The sequence below is a fragment of the Leuciscus leuciscus genome (assembly GCF_965113295.1).
Source record: "Leuciscus leuciscus genome assembly, chromosome: 23".
Lineage (NCBI taxonomy): Eukaryota > Metazoa > Chordata > Actinopteri > Cypriniformes > Leuciscidae > Leuciscus > Leuciscus leuciscus.
The window spans coordinates 3,189,296-3,215,198 of NC_138747.1; the positions used below are offsets into that span (position 1 = coordinate 3,189,296).

Consider the following 25,903-nt stretch of genomic DNA (forward strand, 5'->3'; position numbering starts at 1 on the left):
GATGGATCTCACACCTGCAGTGTTTCTGGGGAATATGGGGTGTTTGAGACATGGGATGCAGCACTGCTGTTGATGTGGCGGTCCAGTAGAAACGGGTTCTGATGTCATGTTTAAAATGCATCCTGACCCAGATTGTCACACACACACACACACTAGTTTAAAGCTACATCCCAATTCAGAGGCTGCATTCGAAGGCCGATTGCGTCACCGCTGCGCAACGAAAGCTGTCATGATTCGAAGCCTGCATAAAATCCGGCTTCAAAATGCGTCCTTCTTTTCCCGGGAAATAAAGGACACAACAGATGGATCCTTCGCGGACTTGCCTATCCCAGAATGCATTGCACGCTGGTGACGACACGATTTTTTTTTTAGAGAAATTGCTTTTAAATACAAGTATTAGGTTTCAAATGACTCAAATATCTAATGATACAAATGTAGAAAATAAAACTTTAAAGCGGTTCAAACAGGGCCTAAAACGAACACTCGTCAAGCGCCAAATGCGAGTAAAAATCGGTGTTGGCGGCGAGTATATGAAACAATGGAGTTGGCCGGTAACATTTTCATGAATTCTAACAATGCAAATTTGTCAGAACATAAACAAACGTGAACGATGGGACAGTGTTGCATCGTAAGCCTTGCCAATTTAAATATTCAAGCAAGAAGATGCGAAAGCGAACTCAATTCTTTACTTGCGCACTGTGTGGGAACTTCTCGGAAACAAACTTCCGAAACGCGCGCCCAGAAATCCGTGTATCAGACAGCGTGCGAATCCTGAGCTCTATTACACATGAAGAGTTCAGATGCAAAAGCCTCTAAGTGCCATCTGAAATTTTCTTCTAGAATGATCATTTTTATCAAGCTCGTATATTTAAGTTCAGTCATTTCGCTTAAATGACAATTAATAGGTCATTTTCATTGTCATTTAAGTGAAATTACTGAACTTAAATATACGAGCTTGATAAAAATGATCATTCTAGAAGAAAATTTCAGATGGCACTTAGAGGCTTTTGCATCTGAACTCTTCACATATTCTTGCGATTGGACAGACATATTCAAACAAAATTATGACTAAATACCCGTCTTGGCAAGCATCCTTGTAAACATAGTCAGTTATGAATGTAAACAGTTGTGTATCAGTATATTGGATCCATGCATTCGCTCTTAAAGTGACAGCAGCCTAATATTCCTGATGCTGTCTGTATTTTTAATATTGATCAAACAACAAATGACAAAGAACAATCACTCATTTCTGAGTGATTGTCTATCTAATAATTTCTGTATTAGATTGACAGCTAATACACTCTTGACTGAATATTTTTTGTAACTTTAATAAGGATTAATCTAGGTTTCATGGCTGGTAAAAAAGATATTTATGGCCGGTACATTTTCTTAAGTCACCAGCCATTGGCAGGTGTGGCAAAAAGTTATAGTTTTAGGTCTTGGGTTCAAATGTTGACTTATATCTTACTAAGATACTCTTTATTATGTACAGAAATGGACCATGGTGAACATATTTAGATGAGTTGCGAACCCTGTTTTATTTTTAGACAGTTCAATATAACTTTTTTAAAAAGTCCAGTACAAACCTGACTGCCTCATCATCGGCAGCTGTCACAGATGCTGGACGACAAGAACAATCCTCTGTAATCCTCATTTAACAACGCTCGGTCTGACCTTCACGGCCTTCGAAGGACGCAGCCTCTGAATTGGGACACAGCTTATATTTGCTCAGATCACATGTGTGTGAACTTTACTCATCATGTATTTTAGCATGATGGTATGATGTGTGGTTGTTTAATATTTATTCTTTAACATATTCAAATCATTTGAAATCTCTGATTTTTGACTGCACTATTTGCAGATACATTTTGAAAAATGCATTTTGCATTCACTCAAAATGTACTTTAAGATTGGAAACGTACTGTATTTTCTTGCTCCTGCAAGTATAATTTCTAATATATTTCCTCATATTTTTTGCAAATTTTTCATAAATATAATTTAAATTTAAATATATTTATGTTGTCCAAAATACATTTTGCATTCATTTAAAATGTGTTTTTTAGAACAGAAAGGTATTGTTGAAGTATGTTGAATTATCTCAAATATTTCTTCAATATATTTCCTATATTTTAAAATACTGAAAATGCATTTTAAGATTGGAATTTTTGGGGGGTTTTTTGCCCCTTGAAGTGAAGTATGTTTTCCAATAATGGCTTAAACTAAATATATTTAGACTTTGGAAAATATTTTTTAAGCTGTGCGGTTTACATCATATATCTAGTATAATTCTATATGTTGGCCAGAATTTTTTTTTTTTTTTTTCATATCTGGGAAAAAGGAAACTTCAAGAAAAGTCTCCACTGGTTGTTATTAGGGGAAACACTTAATTAGTGGTGCTAAAAAATCATGTTTAAGACATTCATAAAAATAAAGGGAGTCCAAAAGGTTTTTTTTGTTTTTGGTTTTTGGTTCCCCACAGAACCTTTCAGTCAACAGTTCATAAAAGAACCATTTTCTTTTTCAGTTTCCTACTAAAGAACCTTTTGTGGAATAGAAAGACTTCACTGATGTTAAAGGTTTTTTATGGAACCATAGATGCTGTTTTAAAGAGTGTCTGTCTGTATAATGGCAGTATGTTACTGTGCACTCATGCGAGATTTCAGGCTCGTAAAGTGACACACACACGTCATGTAACGGCAAATGTAATTAGTATCACAGCGAGAGCGTCTCGCCGGCTCCTCCACAGGTGATCTCACCTCCTGCAGCGTCTCCACCATCGACTCCATCTGTTCTCTTCTCGACACCTCCTCTTCCCATCTGCAACACACAGACACACCTTTGATGAGTATAACGGGGCTGGGCGGCATGAATCAAATCTTATATCACACTTTGAGTCATTTTATATCATGGAAACAGTGTGCATAACAATACCATTATTTTATATTATGACAACTTTCCTGTTGTGGCAACAATGTCAAAGCCTCATTTTGTGGAGAATCCAATGAATTAAAAGCTAATCTCAATTTTTTTTTAATGGAGCTTAATGGGCTCAAACCACAAGATCAGATAATTCATTACAAATTAAAAGGTCTGACTCAAAGCAATGCTCTTTTTTAAAGAATGATTTTGTTTTTGGGCTCTACTAGAATAGGTTTTCATGCTTAAATGTTCAAAAACACATTATTTTCCTATTGTTGCAGCTCCTCTCTTACACGTCTGTCAGTAACGCTGTTTTCTTCCTGTCTCTATGAAGCCCCTCCTTCTGTAAAGCACACTGTGCTCTGATTGGTCAGCTGGAGCGGTGTGTTGTGATTGGTCAAGCACTTCGAGTGTGTCTGGGAAATGTCCCGCCCCTTTCCATAACCGCCAGTTTAACACACTACTAACTCAACCAGGCCCCGCCCCTTTATTCTGCGTATGAATTATTTAAATGAGGAATATTGTGACGTGTTCGTTCCCGGAAGAAACTCAAGACTACAATGTTTCAGGAGTTCAGAAACACTGACACTGATATAGAGAAGAACTCCCACTGAATGTGCCTCCAGAGGGTAAAATGGCAATGGCAATATATCTAAACCTGTGACAACATCAATTATCATGCTTCATGTTACAGTTACATTTATGCATTAGCCAATGCTTTTAACCAAAGCGATTTAAAACAGAGAAATATAAGTAATTCAAAGCCACAGAGCCAGTTATATTCATAGTTTACAATGCCAGGTTTATTAGAAAGCTAGATTAGATCTTATACCTAACAACATCCTTTAAAGTCTTGGATTGGTTGGATCCCGTTTGTGTTTTTGCAATAATGCAAGTATCTTTGTTGCATTCAAGTTCAAAGCAGTCCTGCCCATTCAGTGATAGCCATTCATCTCTGATTATAAACACAGGTGCTCATCATCTCCATTTCAGTGTGATTGATCCTTCAGCTCAGGAATCCTCCAGTAAACCCCTCGACCGGGGTCAGCCGGCGTCTGTGGTCTGTGCGCCCACCCCTGCCGCTCTGTAACCCGATACTGACAGTGGAAAACCAGCACAGACTGACCGAAGGGCGGATGAATGTGAATCATTCTTTATAGATTTTGAACTTATTCATGTTACAGATGATCACTGAAACACTGAAAACATTAACTGGATGCCATTAGAAATATTACATATCTAGTTCAGTCATGAGGGCTCAGGCTTATCGGTCCTTTACATGTAATCTGTTAACAGTCACATGATTACCACATGGCACAAGCTGATTGGCCTCTGCTGATCCTGCAGCCAATGAGATTGCTTGCTTAATATTTGAATAGTCTGGTTCAGTGTTCGAAGCCTCCACCTCCCCAGCTCCTCCTGCCTAGATCTGCTACGGCATTTATGTATGTGTATTCATGAAGCCGCTGTATATCTTACATGCTCACAGCAGCGTGTCTGTGTATCTGTTAGCAGTAGCAAATAAATTTACGTTGCCATATTCAGTAACATGCTAAAACTATTTTGAGACTTGTCATGATTGAAATATTCATATTATAAATATATAATATTTAATGTATCTTAAAGACAAGGATGCATTAAACTGATCAAAAAGACTTTATAATGTAATTTTTTTTTTTAAACATTTATATTTATTTATTTCTATTCATCAAAGAATACTGAAAAATATATATAATGGTTTCCACAAAAATGTGAAGCTGTTTTCAACATAGATAATGAATGTTTCTTGAGTAGAAAATCATCATATTAGAATGATTTCTGAAGACTGGAGTAATGATGCTGAAAATTCAGCTTTGATCACAGGAATAAATTGCAGTTTAATATATATTCACATAGAAAACAGCTATTTTAAATTCTAATTATATTTCACAGTATTACTGTTTTTACTTAGCCTGGAAATCCCGACCTAAATCTAAAAGATGAATGGTCAGGCGTCGACTAATGAAACTCGGCCAGCTCGAGGGGCGGCACCAAGCATGCATTTGAAAATCTCACTGCACGCAATTTAATAACACTACGACCAATCACAACAATAAACCCCATACGCTTAGCTACCAGCGGAGCTAACTGGTAGATTAGACTCTTGCCGTATCCGGTCAGCAAAACAGCAAAAACGCCCTTCTTGCAAAGGAAGGATTCGAGCGGCGTCTTCTGTTCCTCTTTTAAGTCAAGTCAAGTCAAGTCAAGTCAAGTTTATTTGTATAGCACTTTTCACAATACAGATTGTATCAAAGCAGCTTCACAGTATTAAATTAAAATAATACAACAAAGTTTGTTTCAAGAGGAATTTATTGATTGATAAAATTAAATTAAATATCCCCAAAATATCCCCAATATATAACTAACAAAATTAGTTTTTTTAGATAAAAAGCCAAGTCTAACTCGTTCATTGTAGCGGCCAAAGCCGTTTCAAACAACTGGTGTTCATCCATAGCCATCTTGCAATGTTTACTAATGACTTCGCCATCGCAGCGCTGGCGTCATCTTTAGCTCGCCTCTGGCCCGCCTATATCAGATAACCCGATGTGATTGGTGCAGCTCAGATCGAGGGGAATATTTAATGAGCATCATTACTCGACACCAGAGTAACTCGCTGAGCAAATTCAACTTGTGCTCTCGCGAGAACTCTGGATTTCCAGGGTAGTTTTTACTGTATGTTTGATCAAATAAATGCAGCAAAAGAGACTTATTTCAAATTCACTGAAGAAATCATATTACCGCCAATAAACTTTTGATCTGTAATATATGAATATATATGTTAATAATTGTGTTACAAGGATTATTAATAATATTGATAATATTAACAATAAATATCTTTGGTTTTGCATAGTATAGAGTAAGTATAGAATAAAACATGACATTATTTCATTATGTGGTCCCTGTTTGGTTTATAGCATCCTGCAAAGTAAATTAAAACCAGGAAACATGAAACCACAACGCCGAGAACCGCTTCTGAAGCACTAAAAGCATTACTTACATACATGCATCTTCTGCTTACAGCCTGCAAATTATGATTGACAGCTGTAAAAAGGCAGTTAATCAAACTTGTAAACAGAATGCAGAAGGACTTTGCACGCCGGAGGGCTTCTTTCGACAGGGAATCAAATCATTTCTGAGGCATCGCTCCCTGTTGCTGCAGCAACGCTTGAGATCACCACGAAAACACAGCGTTGAGCCTTGAGCACATTCAGTGCTGAGGTTAACACTCGGCCGGCATCATGGTCACTACGGGGAAGTAAACACTTCCCTCCTCATGAATGTGACGCTGAATGAGACACACGTCTATAAAGGACACAGACCCCATGATGTCAGCATACTAATTAGGGCACTTGATAATCTCAAGTGACTGAACTGGAGACTGCTCTAGACACACACACACGTGCTCTCAAACGCACATAAAACACAAAGTAAGACACTTCAGCTAAACACTTGCCTTCCCAAAACATACACTGTCGACCTTTGCTTTAGTGTTGCCACAGAAACTGTGGAAGAAAACACACACTTTAAACCGGGGAAACCTCTTGAAAATGGGTTGTTCGTCTCCTTAAAAGTTCACACACACATTCACTGCTGCAAACTACAAACACTGAACTATTATTTACAGTGGCATTCAAAAGTTTGGCTCAGTATCAGTAAGATTGTTCAGATGCATTAAATTGATATGAATTGAATTAAGATATCTATCTATCTATCTATCTATCTATCTATCTATCTATCTATCTATCTATCTATCTATCTATCTATCTATCTATCATCTGTCTATCTATCTGTCTGTCTGTCTGTCTATCATCTATCTATCTATCATCTGTCTATCTATCTATCTATCTATCTATCTATCTATCTATCTATCTATCTATCTATCTATCATCTATCTATCTATCTATCTATCTATCTATCTATCTATCTATCTATCTATCTAACCCAATAACCTGCGAACCTTCCATACAGTAAGATTATTTGATCTCCCGCTGGTCACTGTATTCTCTCTCTCTCTCTCTCTCTCTCTCTCTCTCTCTCTCTCTCTCTCTCTCTCTCTCTCCCTCTGTGTGTGTGTGTGTGTGTCTGATTGGAGCGTGGGAGACTATGGCTGGACTGATGGTGATCGAACGCTGTTCCTAAAGTGCTGGTGTGTGAATCACGCTGGTGCAGAGCTCTGCAGGTCACTGGAGTTCATCATCCGCATCAGCCAATCACAGCACAGCACAGCGCATCACTTCCTGCTGGAGGCAGGGTGGCGTCACCACCGATGCAGAGGACAGAAGGACACGATCTGATCACAACAGACAGTCTGGACGCTTTACAGGGTGAAGAGAGTCTTACTGTCATTAGAATATATAAGTAATCAACAATATATACTATATGAAGAGATATTAAAGCATGAACTATGAGATGCAAGCATTTTTCACTGAGATATTGGATATGTATTAATATCAGTTTATATTCATGCAAATCTTTATTTTCCCCATGGACAGAAACTGCAGTGTTGCAGCAGCAAAAATAGGTTCAAGATATGACTCATTATATGAGGTATCTGATCTTCAAAATTAGTTTTGTGATTTCTAGTCCATGTCTGTCGACTTTGAAGTCATCTATACGATAGTACATTTAACAAACTTAACTATCAGCTGATATATATTATATGATATATAAATAATAATTTTATTCAGCAAGGACACATTCAATTTAACAAAAGTGACAGTAAATACATTTATAATGTCACAAAAGATTTCTATTTCAAATAAATGCTTTTCTATTCATCAAAGAATCCTGAATTTTTTTCATTCAGCTTTGATCACAGAAATAAATTACATTTTAAAATATATTACAATAGAAAACAGTTATTTTGAATTGTAATAATATTTCACAATATTACTGTTTTTACTGTATTTTTGATCAAATAATTGCAGCCGTGGTGTGCAGTCTTTAACGTCTAATCACAGACCCAAAACAATGATGACATCATCTGCCACTCAGGGGCGTGTACAAATGCTTGTCCAATAAACTGCTTCCTGAAATACGCATGCCCCGCCCCCTAACGACCAACAGCAGCAAGGAGCAAATTATGGTTTTGCCAGGCCTTTATATAAACGAAAGGTTTAACTCAACATAAAGGAGCGACAATCAGCCAGCGTCTATAACACAATGGTTATTCACTTTCACTTCACCTAAACCCACAATTATATCTAGAGCAACTAGTGAGGAATGATTTGAATCCAGTCAACACTGAACCTAATCTCATCTGGACAGAGTCAGACAGGAATGACAGCAATAAGAGAACTAGTTCATTCCCGGACAAACCCCATAAGGACGTGACAGGCTAATATAGACCTTACAAGGACAGACGGCAACAGATGAGAAACCTCGTGTGACAAAGTCATCGCACAGACATCTGGCTACTGACCGCATGCCTTATGAGTCCCATCATGCACTGCACACATGATTCAGAGTCACAAAAACACCTCAGTTAATCTCATTGCTGTCGGAACATCATCACTTACTGACTGATGACCTAGCTGGGGAATACAAGTAGTGCTCGAATGAATGAAATTTCAAATTGGTTGTAAATGTGAATGTTGTCAGAGCCAAAACCAGCCAGAAAATACCACTCATTTAGCCAGCTGATGAGAAGACGGACTCGTGTGACCGAACATTTCCCATCATTCCCTACAGGAGCTCGAGAATGATGAAATGCACAGATAAAGCAGATACTGCATCTTTTAGTCTTTATTTGATGCATTAGCTCTAAAAAGCTTCTTGTCTTTGTTGGGAAGTGAAAATAGAGGGGTAAATATGCATGGCCAAACTCATCCAAGGAGGACTGACTATTCCAGAGGGATATGTTAATATCTTGTTCATGAGAGGGAAAATGTTTACGGCCAGCTGTTTGCATACAGTAATGAAGGTCTCCTGGCTATGAAAGTCATTTGTTATGGGTCTGCTGTTTATTATATACACTGTAAAAAAAAATATACGGTAAAAAACTGCCAGCTGTGGTTACCAGAAAATAACCGTAAAAAATACGGTAGCAACATTTTAGGTTTTACAGACTTAAAATTTACAGTAATAAACCGTATTTCATTATCTGATATAATGTTAATTTACCGACCTATTAAAGTATTAATATCTGTTTTGTACCATTGTAATACACTGACAACCAACAATCACAGCAGTAATGAGAGTCACATGATCAATCAAAGCTCATCACAAGCAGTTCTTCCACAAGAAACTTAATACTAATATATATATATATATAAGCTGCACAGTGTCATTCATACAAACATGAAACACCATCACGGTAACACACATGAAATTTGAAAAATACAATAAACATTAATTTAACAACATTAAATGTAACATAAAACCCTAATGTACATAACTGATTAGAGAAAGAAAACTATGACGAAACATAGTTATTTCAACAATAATACATCAAATGTGAAGTGTCACGCAGGGAATTGTGGGAATGTCAAATTACGTTTTTTCACTGTAAATTATACAATGACTTTAAATTTAATGGTATTTTACAGTAAAATTACATTAAATATACCATTAGATCTATCACAGTTTTTACTGACTAAATAGTAAGGAAACTTTCTGTTAAAGGAACCATATGTAAGAAATGTATTTCAATTAATCATAAAATGGCCCTGATATGTCACTAGACATTAAGAAATCATGTTCATTTCAAATACTTATATCACTGACAACAGTAGTCCGGCCAGGATATTGTCATTTAAAAGTGAAGTTGCAGCCCCTCAACTGATGTTGATGTTGTCATGTTGTGTTTTGGCCTGATGCTCCGCCCTCCACCTATCTACCAATCACGAAGTCAGTAGTGTTTCGGCATCCGGGTTGCCAGCTCTGCTCTAGTTACCACAGCTGCAGCTACAAACGTGTCGGATAAAAAATGTCTAACGTTACGAAACCTAAAAGACCTCGTTATGAATCCAAAATACGTTGTGACAAAGTCCGAAAAAAAACGTACTGTGTAGGACTCGTCACTTGCCATTGGAATCTCCTTGTAGCAGCCGACGTTCCTGCTGGATCCTGCAGACTATCTGGCAACCTCGAGTCAGGGGGAGGGGGAGGGGATACACCGCTCTACAGTCATTTGAAAGTGATTGCAGTACCAGTTTTGGCCACAATCTTACATACGGTTCCTTTAAACAATTAACAGTTTTTCACTGTGGCATTTTTACAGTCTTTTACTGTTAAAATCATTGGCTGTGAGCACATCGCGTGCAGCTTAAACGCTTGAAGGACTGAAACCTGTTCCCCGACATTTTTTTTTTTCTGTGACAATTTATTGTACTTGTCTCAATCTATTCAAAGGTGTGTTGACCAGTGATTCATCTTAGCTGAAATACTGCTGCATGTGCAGAAATAAAACAGCAAATGCAGGAAATCAGCGATTTGTTTGTTCGTAGAGTTTATGAGTCTATGATTAACCTGAGATCCTCCGGAGAGAAGGAACACCTCTTTCTGTGCTCATTCAGTGTGTGTGAGCGGACAGCAGCCTGACCATAATCAAACTCATAAATCACACACACACACACACACACACACACACACACACACACACACACACACACACACACACACACGCGCGCGCGCGCGCGCCGTGATTTATCACTAATACTCTTTCCCTGGCACGTTCTCTGGTCCTCCCGTTTTACAGCCTGCAACATCTTCTTCACCATGTGAGTTTATTGCATGTGGTGAGCAGATATTTCCTCTGAGAGTGAATCTATCTCATATTTAGGGCTTGATTAAATCCTGTTTATTTTTTCCGAAATTTCATGTTTTTCTTTTTTCATTCTGGATCCCATTTTAAAAGGTTAATCTAAAATGTTATAATCTAAAAGGATGTCTAAATCAATTGAATTCTTCAAACTGTAAAAATGTAATAATTCAATTAACCTGAGATTAATAAATGTAATAATTTATTGCATTTTCAACAATATTAGGGCAATATGAAACGTGCTTTTATTTTTTCTGAAATTCTGTGTTGTCTTAATTTTCTGGATTCTTATGATTTAAAGCATATTTATGATCAATGGTGTTAATCAAAATAAAACAATTTGATTAATCTTTTAAAATGTATTCAAATTAAGTGTGGGCAAGTCACATGCCAAAGTTTAATGCTTAGGATAAAGGGTTTAAGGAACATGAGCGTAATAATTGGGAAGCTTGCTTTAACAAGCACAACAATTATTTGCACTAGACCTGTTTAGAAGAATCCTGGTGAGTGCCAGAGTTAGGGCAGGTCGAGGCAGAAACCTTGAGATTCCCTGGCTGCGACACACATGTTCCTTGAAGTGCATCCAAATAATTATCGAAAGCTATTAAAAAAGGGAAATTCAGTTGCAAAACCAAAGAACATTTACATAATTGTGGAGAATGCTGTTTACGCCACACTTCATTAAATTGCACTGGAAAAAGAAACACTGAAATCCTGATAGATCAGGGGCAATACAGCGTCCATAAGACTCGTCCTACGTAACCTACTGTATTATTCCACATAAATCATGCAGTACAAACATGTTCAGAGAGGATGTTGCAACTCAATTCGCTCAATTAAATTCACTCCCGTGTTACCATACTTCCTGAAACAGAAAGTTGAAGTATGACAAACACACACACACACTCTCGTTCTTGTACATCTATCTTTATGAGGACATTCATTGACACAATGCAATCTCTAGCCGCTTACCCTAACCTTACCCATCACAACTAAGTGCCTAACCTGAACCCTGACCCTAAACCGACCCTTAACCTGATTATAACCTTATCCCTAAAACCAAGTCTTGACCCTCAAACAGGCCTTTAAAGGGCTCTCAGAAAGTCAGGACCGGCCAAAATGTGTCCTCACTTTACTCTCTTTGTCCTCACTCCAATGGTCTAAAACTCAAACTGGTCCTCACAAAGATAGTTGTACAAGTACACACACACACACACACACACACACACACACACACACACACACACACACATATTCATACATACATTCATACATACATACATATATTCCCATGAGGCCTCTCTTCTTCCTGAATACTGCACTGCAAATAGAGTGAGAGAAAATAACTTCAAAATTATTTCTGAGTGTATCAGTAACGGCTGACCGGACGCCACACAGAGGACAGACCAGGGTCTGAACGGGCCCTTGAGAACTGGTTAAGTGTGGATGAGTGTGTGTGTGTGTGTGTGTGTGTGTGTGTGTGTGTGTGTGTGTGTGGTCCTGGTAAAGCCTACATTGTGGACCAAATGTCCCCACAAAGATATTAATTCCAGTCATTTTTGACATTTTCGGCACATTTTTTTTTTAAATCATTCAAAATGAAAAATATACAAATGCAGAAAGTTTTCTGTGATGGATAGACTATACAGTTTCATCAGTATAAAAATCATTATTTCTATGTAAATAAAATTTGCTTAAAAAAAATGATGCTTATTTGTTAAGTTTGTGCAAAAAGTGCACTGGGCATGTCTGGGCATTTTACATGTCTTTGCATTTTTTCAACTTATTAACTATTTATTAAATATCGATCTCTAATCATATTACTGTTGCCAATATAAAAAAAAAAAATCCTTGGAAACAATGCATAACAGTGGTTTTACACACATTTAATAAGCTTTCCATTATGCATAACTCATCTCTTATCTGTGGTAAAATCACTGTTATGCAAACCCTCTTGTGGCTTTATTGACACGGGATTTAAAAAGACATTAACCCAGGGTTAACTGCAGTGTGAAAAGCCTCCGAGAGCAGAAGACGCCCAGCACAAGCTCAGTCCAAAAACTAGGGTGTGATTAAAAAAAAAAAGATAATTGTGGCATGAGGCACAAAATGATGAGGGATTTGGAGGCTCACGTGTGGGTTTAGTGATGAAAACTGAGGTAAGCAGACATGTGTGAAAACAGGTGTGGACATTTAATACAACAGCTGACACAGTCATAAAGTCTCTGAGCAGCTGGAGAAGCAGAAGTGGGAACCAGTAACCGTTCAGAGCCCTAGACTGGGTCAGCAGGGAGAACAATGCAACTAACCAGAATAAGCATGCATAACTAGGACCAATAGCTCAATTCAATTCACTCCTACTGCTTATGAAACAAAGTTGAAGCATGACTTATTAAAGAACTTGTCTTTTTTTTAACCGTCTGGTGCTGTTCAGTCTTTTTTTCTTTTCTTTTTTTTTTTGTAAATTTTATTTATGCAGATTTTTTACATACATAGGTGCACATAATAAAAAAAATAAAAAAATTTAAAAAGGCACTGTTCGGTCGTTTTTGACTGAAAAATGTTACGTTTTGTTTTTTTAACGAATTTTTTACTTCATCAGAATGGTACGAAACTTGGTAAAGATTTTGGCACTTGCTGTGTGAACAAAACATATATATAAATCATGGACATGATTCAAAAAGGTTAAATGGTCTTGAAAAAAATATAGTCACACTTGAATTGTTCATGGTCAAAAATGAGCGCATTGGAAATGAACAGGAGATGAATTTCATCTAGTGGAAGCGTTTGGTACTGCAGCCAAACAAAATCTTCTGGAAAGCTCCTTATTTGAGCTTTGATTTTCTCACAGTTTTAAAGTAGACCATGTTTTGCAAAATATATATTTCATATACAATTTTAAAATAGTATTTTTGTGCATTTTTTAATAATAACAAATGTCTATAACTTTTTTCACGTCAGCAATTATCTACCCAAGTGTCTTCTTTAAAAAGAGACCAAACTTAGGCTAAATGTGCTCAAAAGTATTCAAAGAAAAGTATTCAAAATGCAGTACTATCAATGCAAATGACCTAAATAATCATGCATATAAGGATATTAATATAGATAAATAGAAAAAAGCTTATCAAGCAGAAAATGCAGCTGTATTTTTGCACAAACTCGTGTCACAAAGTGATTAATTTTCTTATTCATGTTATTTTCTTTTTGCATATTGTTAGGTCAATGTGCTATATATATTATAATATCAATATTGATATATTTTAATATGTCATTTTAAGGATGTTTTGCTCTAATGATGCCGGATGACGGGCCGTCACGACTAATCCAGCCTCCTATCGGGCCCCGGATAGCCTCACTGCACCCAGCGTGTTCAGCAATGTGCCGGGACGTCCCGCTAAACAAACTCATTATCTCATATCCCTGTCATCTCATGTGCGCGAGCTGTCACGCTCCACATCTCAACGCACGCCCAACCATAATACACCTCAACGGCTTCAACATCAACAAGGTGCGGCCAGAAAATACTTTGCATGTTAATTCCCATCAAAACTTCTGGAGAAAGAACACTTAATTGATGTTAATAGCTTGTTATTGCAGCCAAGAACAGTTAAATACAAGTCGTTCCTGTGTGATAACTTGCACTGCTGACGCTCAGGGCGATATTATTCATTGCCACTCCTCATCATAGGTGGAAAAACCTATTTTTGATCCAAAAACCACAAGGCTTGTTAGGACTGATATAACTTATAGGACTGTGATATAACTTGATATAAAGGTTTGTTTTGGTAGCTTTAGCAACACCCAAAATACAAGATAACTTTATCCTCTAGTTGACCCACGGTTTCTCAATTGTGCCAAAAAACGGTCACCGGTGCAAGAGTAACAGTGCCAATAACGAATTCTCTTTATAGAGTTGCAAATGGGCGATAATGCATTAAAGTTCACAAAAAGATCTTTAAATCACCCAGAATTGAGCAAAAAGGCTTTAAACTAAAGTGCCCTGTTATTATTGTGCAGCAAATGCTTTGATATTTGCACAGTTGTGATTCATTTTTAGTAAAAAAGCTAATCTGTAACACTTTATAATAAGTATAGTGTAATAAAATACTTACAAATCATAGTTTAAAGTTAATCAATAGTTTATAAACTGTAGTTTTACATTAATAGACTAAATACAAATAGTCAGATCTTTATTCATTGTCACTGTAATTAACAAATTGTTGTTTGATTCGCCATGTGAAGAGTTACTGTAGATAATGCTTTGTTTACAAATTATTAATAGTAAATAGTTGGGAAATCAAGATGGGAAATCACATTAATTAAGTGCTTTAAACCAACCTTTATTAGACATTCATTGCATTCATATTCAGTGTTCATTAAAATGTTTACAAATACATTTAACACACACACACACACACACACACACACACACACACACACACACACACACACACACACACACACACACACACACACACACACACACACAAAGGGTTTCCATGTTTTATTCCATGTTTCATTCTTTCCATTTATTTTTAAGTGGTTATGTTTAACTTTGGAGCTTAATGTATTTGTAAAGATTTTAATGAACACTTAATAATAATGCGATGAATGTCTAATAAAGGTTAAAGCACTTAATTAATATTTTCCGTGACCTAATCTAAAGTGAGAACTATTTACTGTTAATAAGTTGTAAACAAAGCATTATCTAACTCTTTACATATGAGCTAACTAAACGATAACACTTTGTTAATTACAGTGACAATGAATGAAGAACTCACTATTTCTACATAGTCTATTATTGTAATAACTACAGTTTATAAACGATTAATTATCTATTTGCTAATTACTTGTAAACACTTTATCACACTATACTTATTATAAAGTGTTACCAGCTAATCAAGAGCATGATATTGTGAATATGGTTACAGCTCATGCATATTAATACAAATAATATATGTAATTATCAACAGGGTTTGAAATTAACACGCTGACTTTTGTTCTGATCACTTTATGAATTAACAGCCTGTCCATTAATCTACAACATGTTAAAGATTCATTTCAAACCCTGATTATTATATGTATAAAATGTTGAAATTGAAATGTGTGTTCTTAGATAATATTTATTAGTTACCATCCAGTCTGCTTGAATATGGTATTTTCAAAGCCATTGCATAATATTCTAAACGCTTTCTATATTAATGTGTTAATACCTTAAAATTATGCATCCACAAAAGAGATCAGAATCATTCATTTCATTACAAAGCTGCTCATAAATCTCAGGGAACAACACGTCACGGATGACAACATGTTGGACGTGTGCGAGCCTGGCGGAGATCAGCCCGTCTGAATCAGAGAACGGTCCACCCTAAACCTCTTCACACACTCATTCCATCAGCATGAGATGGACACGCATCGAGATATCTAACCTCTGACGGAAACACTACGAGCCGTCTGTCAAACTTTAATGCTCTTTTAATCTGCTGACCATCCCTGAAACATGACTACATCTCACTCTGCCCATGGGTGGATGGATGGATGGATGGGTACGGAACGTTAGCAGATAGATAGACAGACAGACAGACAGACAGACAGACAGATAGATAGATAGATAGATAGATAGATAGATAGATAGATAGATAGATAGATAGATAGATAGATAGATAGATAGATAGATAGACAGACAGACAGACAGACAGACAGACAGACAGAGAGATAGAGAGATAGATAGATAGATAGATAGATAGATAGATAGATAGATAGATGGATGGATGGATGGATGGATGGGTACGGAAGGTTAGCAGGTGATTGGGATAGATAGATAGATAGATAGATAGATAGATAGATAGATAGATAGATAGATAGATAGATAGATAGATAGATAGACGGATGGATAGATGGGTACGGAAGGTTAGCAGATAGATAGATAGATAGATAGATAGATAGATAGATAGATAGATAGATAGATAGATAGATAGATAGATAGATAGATAGATAGATAGATAGATAGATAGATAGATAGATTCACTAAAGACTAATATTTGCAATGACCAGGTAAATTGGTTCTGTAATAGTTTATAGTAATAACGTCCCTCAGGAGAAGCCGCTCACTGCGTTCGGATAATTAGAGCTTTAATTTTTAAAAGAGCAGAGGAAGAAAAGTGTCCAGAAATGAAAGCTCAGGGCTCCTGCATTGATCCACAGCACTGAAGCTAAATCCAGCTGCGATTCAATTATTCATGAGGGATGGAGGACTCTCTCAGACCAGCCGTTTCATCTTCTCAGTTTTGAGAAAGGTGATTGGGGTGTAAACCATGATAATTTTTTTATTTTTTTATTCAGGATTCAGCATTTATTTTAAATCTTTTGTAACATTAAAAATGTCTTTACTGTCACCTTTGATCAATTTAATGCGCCCTCGCTGAATAAATGAAAGCATTTCTTAAAAAACAATCGTACTGACCCCAACGTTTTGAATGGTAGCATGTATACCCAATCATCATCTTAAAAAATATATGGTTTTATTGCATTTTGATATTGAATTTTTGGTATAAAAATGACTAGCAGTTCAATCAAACAATGAGTGAAATCACTTCCAGTTCATTCATCACACTGGAAATGGAAGGTCAGGTCAAGTGAACTGCATTGTGGGATACAGTGTGTCACGCAGTGGATCCATACTGCACATTTCAGCAAATATAGCAGGTCAGTGGGGATTACATGTTTACAGCACATCTGCATAATGTACACAGTAAGACTATAGAGAGAGAGAGAGAGAGAGAGAGAGAGAGAGAGAGAGAGAGAGAGAGAGAGAGAGAGAGAGAGTAACATGTCGGCATGCTGATCCCAACATTTAAAGTCGGCATGAAACGGAAGTTGAGATTGTCATTTTTTTCCTTGTTGTGACGTATATCCGAGTGAAACGGCTTCTGAAATTAGAAAAAAAATGTAGGGCGGGGCTTGATTTCGTCCTTCGGGAATTGATTGGATCGTTGGAGGTTGGGCGTTGCAAACAAAATGGAGGCAGATTTGAATGCCAGTTTACATTCAGTTGTGGAGGATTTCTCTCCACCGGACTCCCCACCGTTACTCTCCCATGAAGGATTTTTTTATTGAGGAGCCCGGCGACGAGAACGAGGACGAGCAGCTACATTTTCAGGCAGGAATCAGCCCATATTTATATGAGCCTCCCGCGAACCAAGATGAGTCAAGTCATCAGTCAAGTTCACCGTCGAGAGCATCTCGACGTGTCCGATAAGTAAATAACTAGATTTAGATAAGATAGATAGCCTACCATTCGGACTCTTCGAGATGCTCTCGAGGGTGAACTTGACTGATAACTTGACTTGACTCAAAACGCTCAAAACGAGACAGACACCGATAGCCGCACCCTCATCGGCTCTGGCCGCACCCTTTCGCCATGGCACGTGACCGAAAGAGAAGAGAGGTCGTTTCGAGGGGGGAGGGAAGGGTAATGTATTTGATTAAAGATTATAAGGGTAAATTAATTTTTTAAAAATAATGAAGTGCACAGATAAATCATTTATAATAAACACTACAATATTACATATAAAAAGAAGATTTGTCAAATTTGATTTCATGCCGACTTTAATATCTCTCTACTGTGCGTTCACACCGGACGCGAATAGCGCGTCAAATTCGCGCCTGCCGCGTCTAGTTGTACGCTTGACCACTTTGTGTTAATTCGCGCGTCAAGAGCGAAATTGACGCGCGTGAAAACAAAAGTTTGAAACGAAATTACAACGCGTCTTGACTCTTTGCGTGGTGGACTTAACATTGAAATCACTCGCGCCTGACGCGCTATTCGCGTCCGGTGTGAACGCACCATGAGACGGGGACGGGGGACGTGGGGAAGGAGGACGTGGGTGTGCAGCAGCCGCTGAATCTGTGTCTACTAGACATGATAACCCGGAGACAGCAGAGATGTTATTATTGTTGGATGTAAATCATAATTCAGTAATTATTTTACTAAGCTAGCTAGATAAAAGCAGGTCATGTAGCAACAAAAATAAGTAGCCTTATAAGAAGCCATGACAGAACGTTGAACCAGACTGCAGTTTATCACACACACACACACACACACGCACACGCACACGCACACGCACACGCACACACACACACACGCACACACACACACACACACACACACACAGAGTGCGGCAGTGAGACACAAAAGCCATCAATCTGTGCTCTCGATCCAGCATGTTGGCTGTTCACAAGAGAAGCTGTAGATATACCAGTTAAAGTCACAGACACAACAGTCAGTTCACTTTATAACTAGCCCGATGATTTCTTCATTTCTGCACTGATGAAAAAGAAAAGGCTGTTTTAGCGGTGGAGCAGCGGAAGAGAAATATCACTGAAGTGTCTGGGAAATCAATAATCTTCACAAACTCAGCGGGTTTGATCAATCATTGCACATGGATTTTCACGCAGGGCAAAGACACTAACGTCTTCTTTCTCTGAATGGTGCAATATTGTGCAAGTCTCATTCAACAAGCACATTCTTTATGAGAAATGTATATAAAAACCAATATATTTAGAAGCGTTTCGCTTTTGTTCCAGCAAAATATTGTTGATTAGTAACAGTGTTTGCAGCCAAACATCATTTACACTATTGCTCATATTAATTTCACTAAGTATTCAACTTCAGAGGGAAATACACCTTAAATTTTGCATGTGCTATTACTTTTCTAAGTTCACAATCATAATAGTATTACATAACCAGAAGTGCCAGTATTTTAATGAGACAGAAAACCAAGAGGAAACTAATTTCACAGAGATCATCAAATTCAATCATGATGCTCTGGAATGGGAATATCAAACGACTACATTTTAAAATCAAATTTACTTTATAATATGCCAATAAGTAGATGCAAATAATTGCATGCATCACTATTTGCTTAGAAAAATCCCTATACTGTACATAATATATTCAGAATGCAAATATATTATTTAGGCATATTACAGCAGTAAAAGACATTACAAAAAGTGGCCTTATATATGATATATTTTAGTGATGCATTAAAAACTCAATGCAACCTCGAATCCAAACTCTACTCATTTAGATAACACACAAGTTAACAAACATACACTCATGCTCAGATCTGGGAGGTGGTTTGTATTGTGTATATTTGAGCATTATAGCTAAGCTATTGTTAATAAGCCTTCAAATGTGAATCACTTGTTCAGACTTAAACATAATGAATTTGTCGGAGCAAATGGACATGTAGGATCTGCACTTCCCAAACACTGAGCGAATGATGTGTGTGTGTGGTGTAATGTACACCAGTGATTCACATGCAATGAACTTCAGTCAGCACTAAAGAGCAGTGTGGAGGCTCGGATATCTCCAGCAGGAACAACTACACACACGTAAGCTTACATGCACAGTGTGAACGCTGAAACCTGTTAACACAGACGCTCAAATAAACACACACTATACGATCAGAACGTCAGAAAACACACGCGCATCGCCTTCTGACACCAAATGCATCATCATTCACATCATTTCATGTGTTAATAAGCATGTTCTGCTTGTTGCCAATTAATTATGCACTTAGAGGAACAATTATTTTAATTGTACTAATTCACATGGAAGGGAATGATCAAACTAACGATTCTCTGCGCGTCATTAACTAACGCTATAAGTGGTTAGCTGTAATGGACATGTAATCTGAGAGCATTTCAAATCATTATATCTCAAGTCTAGGCATTTATTGCCATTATTGGCTCACATGAGCATCTGGTTTTTCGTATGTATATAGGGTGTTACTAGACCCAGTAAACAACAACCTTTTAGCCATTTTTAAGGTTTGTACAAATGTTCATAATGTCACCTGTGGTCTTCATTGGCTGCTCGCGAACAACGTCAACTTATTACTTTGACCCTCAAATAGTTTGTTTTGTGTTGTCGACATGTTGAGAAGTCGCTGTTTTCAGCGCTGCGAATCCACTTCGCATGCACTTCACAATGATGAGGACTCGTGCTGGAACTGATATGGAAAACTGACGCCATCTATTCGGATCACTGTGTATCAAGTGCTAAAGAAGATCTGGAGCTGAAATTCATGGCATTTTGTTTCCAATCACCAATCACAACAGACTGTGCCATTGGACCAATCACAGTAGAGTAGTCCAATCACAACATACTGGGCCATTTGACCAATCAGAGCAGAGTAGACCAATCACAACAGACTGTGCCATTTGACCAATCACAGTAGAGTAGTCCAATCACAACATACTGGGCCATTTGACCAATCAGAGCAGAGTAGACCAATCACAACAGACTGTGCCATTTGACCAATCACAGTAGAGTAGTCCAATCACAACATACTGGGCCATTTGACTAATCAGAGCAGAGTAGACCAATCACAACAGACTGTGCCATTTGACCAATCACAGTCGAGTAGACCAATCACAACATACTGGGCCATCTGACCAATCAAAGCAGAGTAAACCAATCACAACAGACTGGAATATTTGACCAATCAGAGAAGAGTAGCCCAATCACAACATACTGGGCCATCTGACCAATCAGAGAAGAGAAGGCTTACGGAAAGGAGGGGTTTAGAGAGACCGAATCATTTATCGAACCGTTTCAGACACTGTGAGAAAAGAGCTGATGCTGCAAAATACATTACGAGAAAATGAAAGTGTTTTTTGGCCTTTGATGCATAAACCTATTGTAGGAGACCTGCAAAACAAAATCAGGAGCCTTTAAAATAGCATAATAACTATAGGAAGTTTCATTTATCTTTACCTAAATGGTTGGTAAACTTCCTGTAGAACATACAATGAATCTCTAACAAAAAAACAAAGATATTGTCCGATTTCATATCCTAACTTGTCTGTGGCCCAGTTGAGGTCCCTGTGTGACGTCATGATGGCATAATCGATGGCCATGCAGACAAAGACGAGCCCACAACAGCAACAGTGTTAAACAGGGCTTGAGAATCACTCGCAGGAGGACCAGGATGTGATTCATACACACTCTTTACTCGCCTTCATCTTGAGCTCATTGTTGAGGCTTTTCTGAAGGATAAGGCAGCAGTATTTACTAGTGAGTCAGCACATGCCTGGGCAAAGAGGGCACACACACACACACACACACACACACACACACACACACACACACACACACACACACACACTCATATTCACGCGGCTCCTCTGAGGTCACAATGTTTGAAGTCATTCAGAAGTCATGCATTAATAAAAACCCATTCAACATCCAGCTGTAATCTCATTTACAAAGGCTGCATGGAAATAATGAATTCTTTCATCATGTCTGTCTCATATTATACTACAAAACCATTAGATCAAAATAGGAAATTATATTTAGCAAAGGAAAAAAATATATATATTTAGGAGCATAGGTTTCAGCACATTTTACCCTCAACTTTTCATTACTATAAATGCAAAAAATGAACCTCATTACTGCAATGCATCCTATTCCATTTATTTCAATTATTTTTCTGTTTTATCAATAGTGTTCAATCAATCATAACTAAATTTTTTTGTATTACAGTAATGAGATTTTCATGAAAATGATGTCACAGTGCAATATATCATAATGGTCATAAAATTATGCCTTATTGTCAGTATGCAATAATTTTTTATTCTGACAGTCAGACATCATCTTGAAATGTTTTGAGAGATTCACAACCATCAAGTCTCTGGATTCCTGTGCACCCCAGTGGAATGAATGAAACAATGAACTAAATCACTGGGCAACTGTAACAAAGAGGTTCTCGTATCATATTTCTGAAGACAGCTGCACAATTTGCAGGAGGACTGGAGGACTTTCGCTGCTGAGCATTGCCAGAAAAACTGGTATATTTAGAGGTGACTATATAATAGTAATCACTGCTGTCGGAACAGATGGAAAAACAAACGTGCTGAACCTCACCAGAGCAGTCAAGTCTCTGTCTGCCTTCACAAGATCATCCTAATAATCACATGCAATGCAAAAAATATGTGATTGCATCTTTAAAGAACTCAGTCCATTGCATATATCCTCAATGAAAGTGCTAATGAATCATTTCTCAGAAATATTTCCCATATAAACACACCAACATCATTTGTCCTGTCTGGACTCTGTCCAGCTGTCCTGCATACAATCTGGGCCCTTCAATATATGCTGTTCACCTGCCAAGAAATTCTGCTGCAATGAATCAGTCGTTGACCAGCAGGCTCAGTCAGGCCTACAGAACTGTCCCAAACACACAACTCAAGCAAAGCATCAGTAAATGATGCAGTTAACACAGTATACTCACTTTCTCTTGTACTCATCCCTCTCCCGCTTGACTTTGGCCAGGACGTTATACAAGGCTCTTAGTTCTGGGGTGATGGTGTCGATTTGGACCCCGACCCCGTCCGGATGGGTCCAGGAGACCCCGGGTCCCTGCACAGTCTTCACGCGCTCCCCATGTCTCAGAATGTGCGTGTAACTCCAGATGGTGCCTGGAAGTCTGGACTCCAGAGAGTCAGTCTGAACGGCCACCTCACGCGTGAAGGAGAAGCCCGGATACCTCGGCTGACTGGAGGCTTGCTTCAGCTGGCTCTCCAGGAGTTTGTTCCTTCTCTCCAGCTCATGGACTTTGGCGAGGAAGCAGCGGAACCTCAGGTTGAGGGTCTTGAGCACATGTATGTTGGATCCCAGGTCGTTGCGCAGAGCTCTGGGCACCGCGTCCGATGGCGCACCGCTCACCACACCGCCCAGAAACCCCTCTCCAAACAACAGGGAACTCATGCTTTCATACAGAACCAGTGCGCTTTACCTCAATTCAAATCCTTCAGATTCTCTCTGAAACTGTTGTGTCCATGCAGTTCTTCTCATGCGTAAAAACCCCTCATCGATCGAGCAGAAACAAGCAATGCAGTCATTATCTGTCTATCCTTCCAGGACGCGTCATGTTCTCCATGGAAACGGGGAGGAATATCGGAGCACGCTGTGTGTATGTCAGCTCATTTCTGAAACTCCGGGACATCTGGAGATCTGCGACTCATCTCAGTGATAATAACGCAAGAATGAACTCCAAAGTCTCCGATCACACTGATGTTATTCACACAGACTCTTCCGGTCGACTCCGTGATCGCGCGACTGTTTTATAGCGACCGGCGCGACGGGATCGAGTTTCAGACTCCTAAAAGAAGGAGATCCGCAGCGGACTCTCCGCCCTCACCAGCGCCACACACACACACACACACACACACACACACACACACACACACACACACACACACACACACACACACCCGCGACGCGCAGGCGCGCACTCGCGCACACAGGACGGAGTGCAGGACTTTATGAAAAAAAAATATTTTGAAATGTAAAATGATTTCGCTCATCCTGCTAATCTTATCTTTAAAAAAATGGTATATGATGTAAAAATGTTATGTTATTTAAATGTCTATCTATCTATCTATCTATCTATCTATCTATCTATCTATCTATCTATCTATCTATCTATCTATCTATCTATCTATCTATCTGTCTGTCTGTCTGTCTGTCTGTCTGTCTGTCTGTCTGTCTATCTATCTATCTATCTATCTATCTATCTATCTATCTATCTATCTATCTATCTATCTATCTATCTATCTATCTATCTATCTATCTATCTATCTATCTATCTATCTATCTAGTTTTATTTCGCTCACCAAGGCTGCATTTATTTGATAAAAAATACAGTAAAAACAGTCATATTGTGAAATATTTTTTACAATTTAAAATGTTTTCTATGTGAATATACAGTCAAACGTAATTTACTCCTGTAAATTTTCAGCATCATTACTCCAGTCTTCAGTGTCACATGATCCTTCAGAAATCATTCTAATATGCTGATGATTTGCTGCTCAGGAAACATTAGGATTATTATCAGTGTTGAAAACAGTTGTGTACAATCTTTGATGAATAGAAAGCTCAAAATAACAGCATTTATCTGAAATAGAAAGCTTTTTTAACATTAGAAATGTCTTTACTGTCACTTTTGATCAATTTAATGCATTCTTGCTGGATAAAAGTATTAATTTCTATTCATCAACGAATCCTGAAAAAGAAATTGTACAACATTGTTGATAATGTTTAATTGACTGACAATAATAATCAATCAATCAATGTGTGTGTGTGTATATCTATATCTATATCACACACACACACACACACACACACACACACACACACACACACACACACACACACACACACACACACACACACACACACACACACACACACACACACATATATATATATATATATATATATATATAAACATTTTACGTCTTGCTCATTGCAACAACATAATCAGTTCAGTAAATTTGTGATTAATTAGTCATATCACTAATGATATTGACAACCAAACAGACTCGACATTAAATTAGCCATTTGGCAAACTCATAAGTGAACACTGTCAGAAAGTTTTAAGCTGAAGCACAGAAGAAGAAGAAGAAGGCGTTGAGTTGATGACTTTTTCACTTTTGCATGTTGTGGCAACACAAAGCTTGAGCGCTTTCATTTCACCAAATGACTGATTGATGAGCAGAATCATATATTATTACACAAGCATCTACACCTCAAACCTGCCCTGGCTTGATGGCCATCTGAACATGTGCAGAAAACACACCCATGGACTTATGAGGATCATATGCAATTTTTGCAATTGTTCTGAATAGACAGTACAAATATGCAAAACCAGAGTTTTTGGGAATGCAGTCATGTCTGCTACAAATCCTTTCATTCAAGTGTTAAGTGCCCACGTGAATCCATCTTTTCTCATATAAATCTATCACAAAAAAGGCAGTTACTAATGAGTTTTAGGCGTCTGGGGAAAAGGTGTATTCATGACGTGTTGAAATGATCAGCCTGAGATCCGGTCCTTTAATGCCATGTTTGACAGCAGCTGATTTTGTTTTGTTGTGAACAAGGAAATGAAAAATACAGAAATTATATTTAAGTTAAAGTATGGGTGCAGTGCCAGAATTTTACATTTTTAAGTAGTTCTTAAGTGAAAAAACAAAAAACAAAAAAACATTTAATTTAATTAATTTCAAGAAACAGAGGATATCTTGCCCTATAAAAGTAATACTTGAGTAAAAAAAAAAAAAACTACAAATAATATTTTAGTAGCCTAGTTAAGTGCAACTTTAACTTTAGGACAC

The 25,903-nt window shown here is 37.8% G+C and overlaps 1 protein-coding gene across 3 annotated transcripts in view; it reads right to left on the reverse strand.

Annotated features, from left to right (window-relative positions):
* The window catches only part of iffo2b (intermediate filament family orphan 2b), a 38,094-nt gene extending 14,172 nt beyond the window's left edge, over nt 1-23,922 (reverse strand). For 2 of the 3 annotated variants that reach the window (XM_082155898.1, XM_082155897.1), the window contains exons 1-2: nt 23,020-23,922; nt 2,757-2,817 (exon numbers count right to left, since the gene is read on the reverse strand). In XM_082155898.1, the coding sequence (XP_082012024.1) occupies nt 2,757-2,817; nt 23,020-23,495 (537 nt within the window). In that variant the 5' untranslated portion in view covers nt 23,496-23,922. The remainder of the gene's footprint in view (nt 1-2,756; nt 2,818-23,019) is intronic. The other variant, XM_082155899.1, reaches the window with a different exon arrangement.
* Between the last annotated feature and the right edge of the window lie 1,981 nt (nt 23,923-25,903).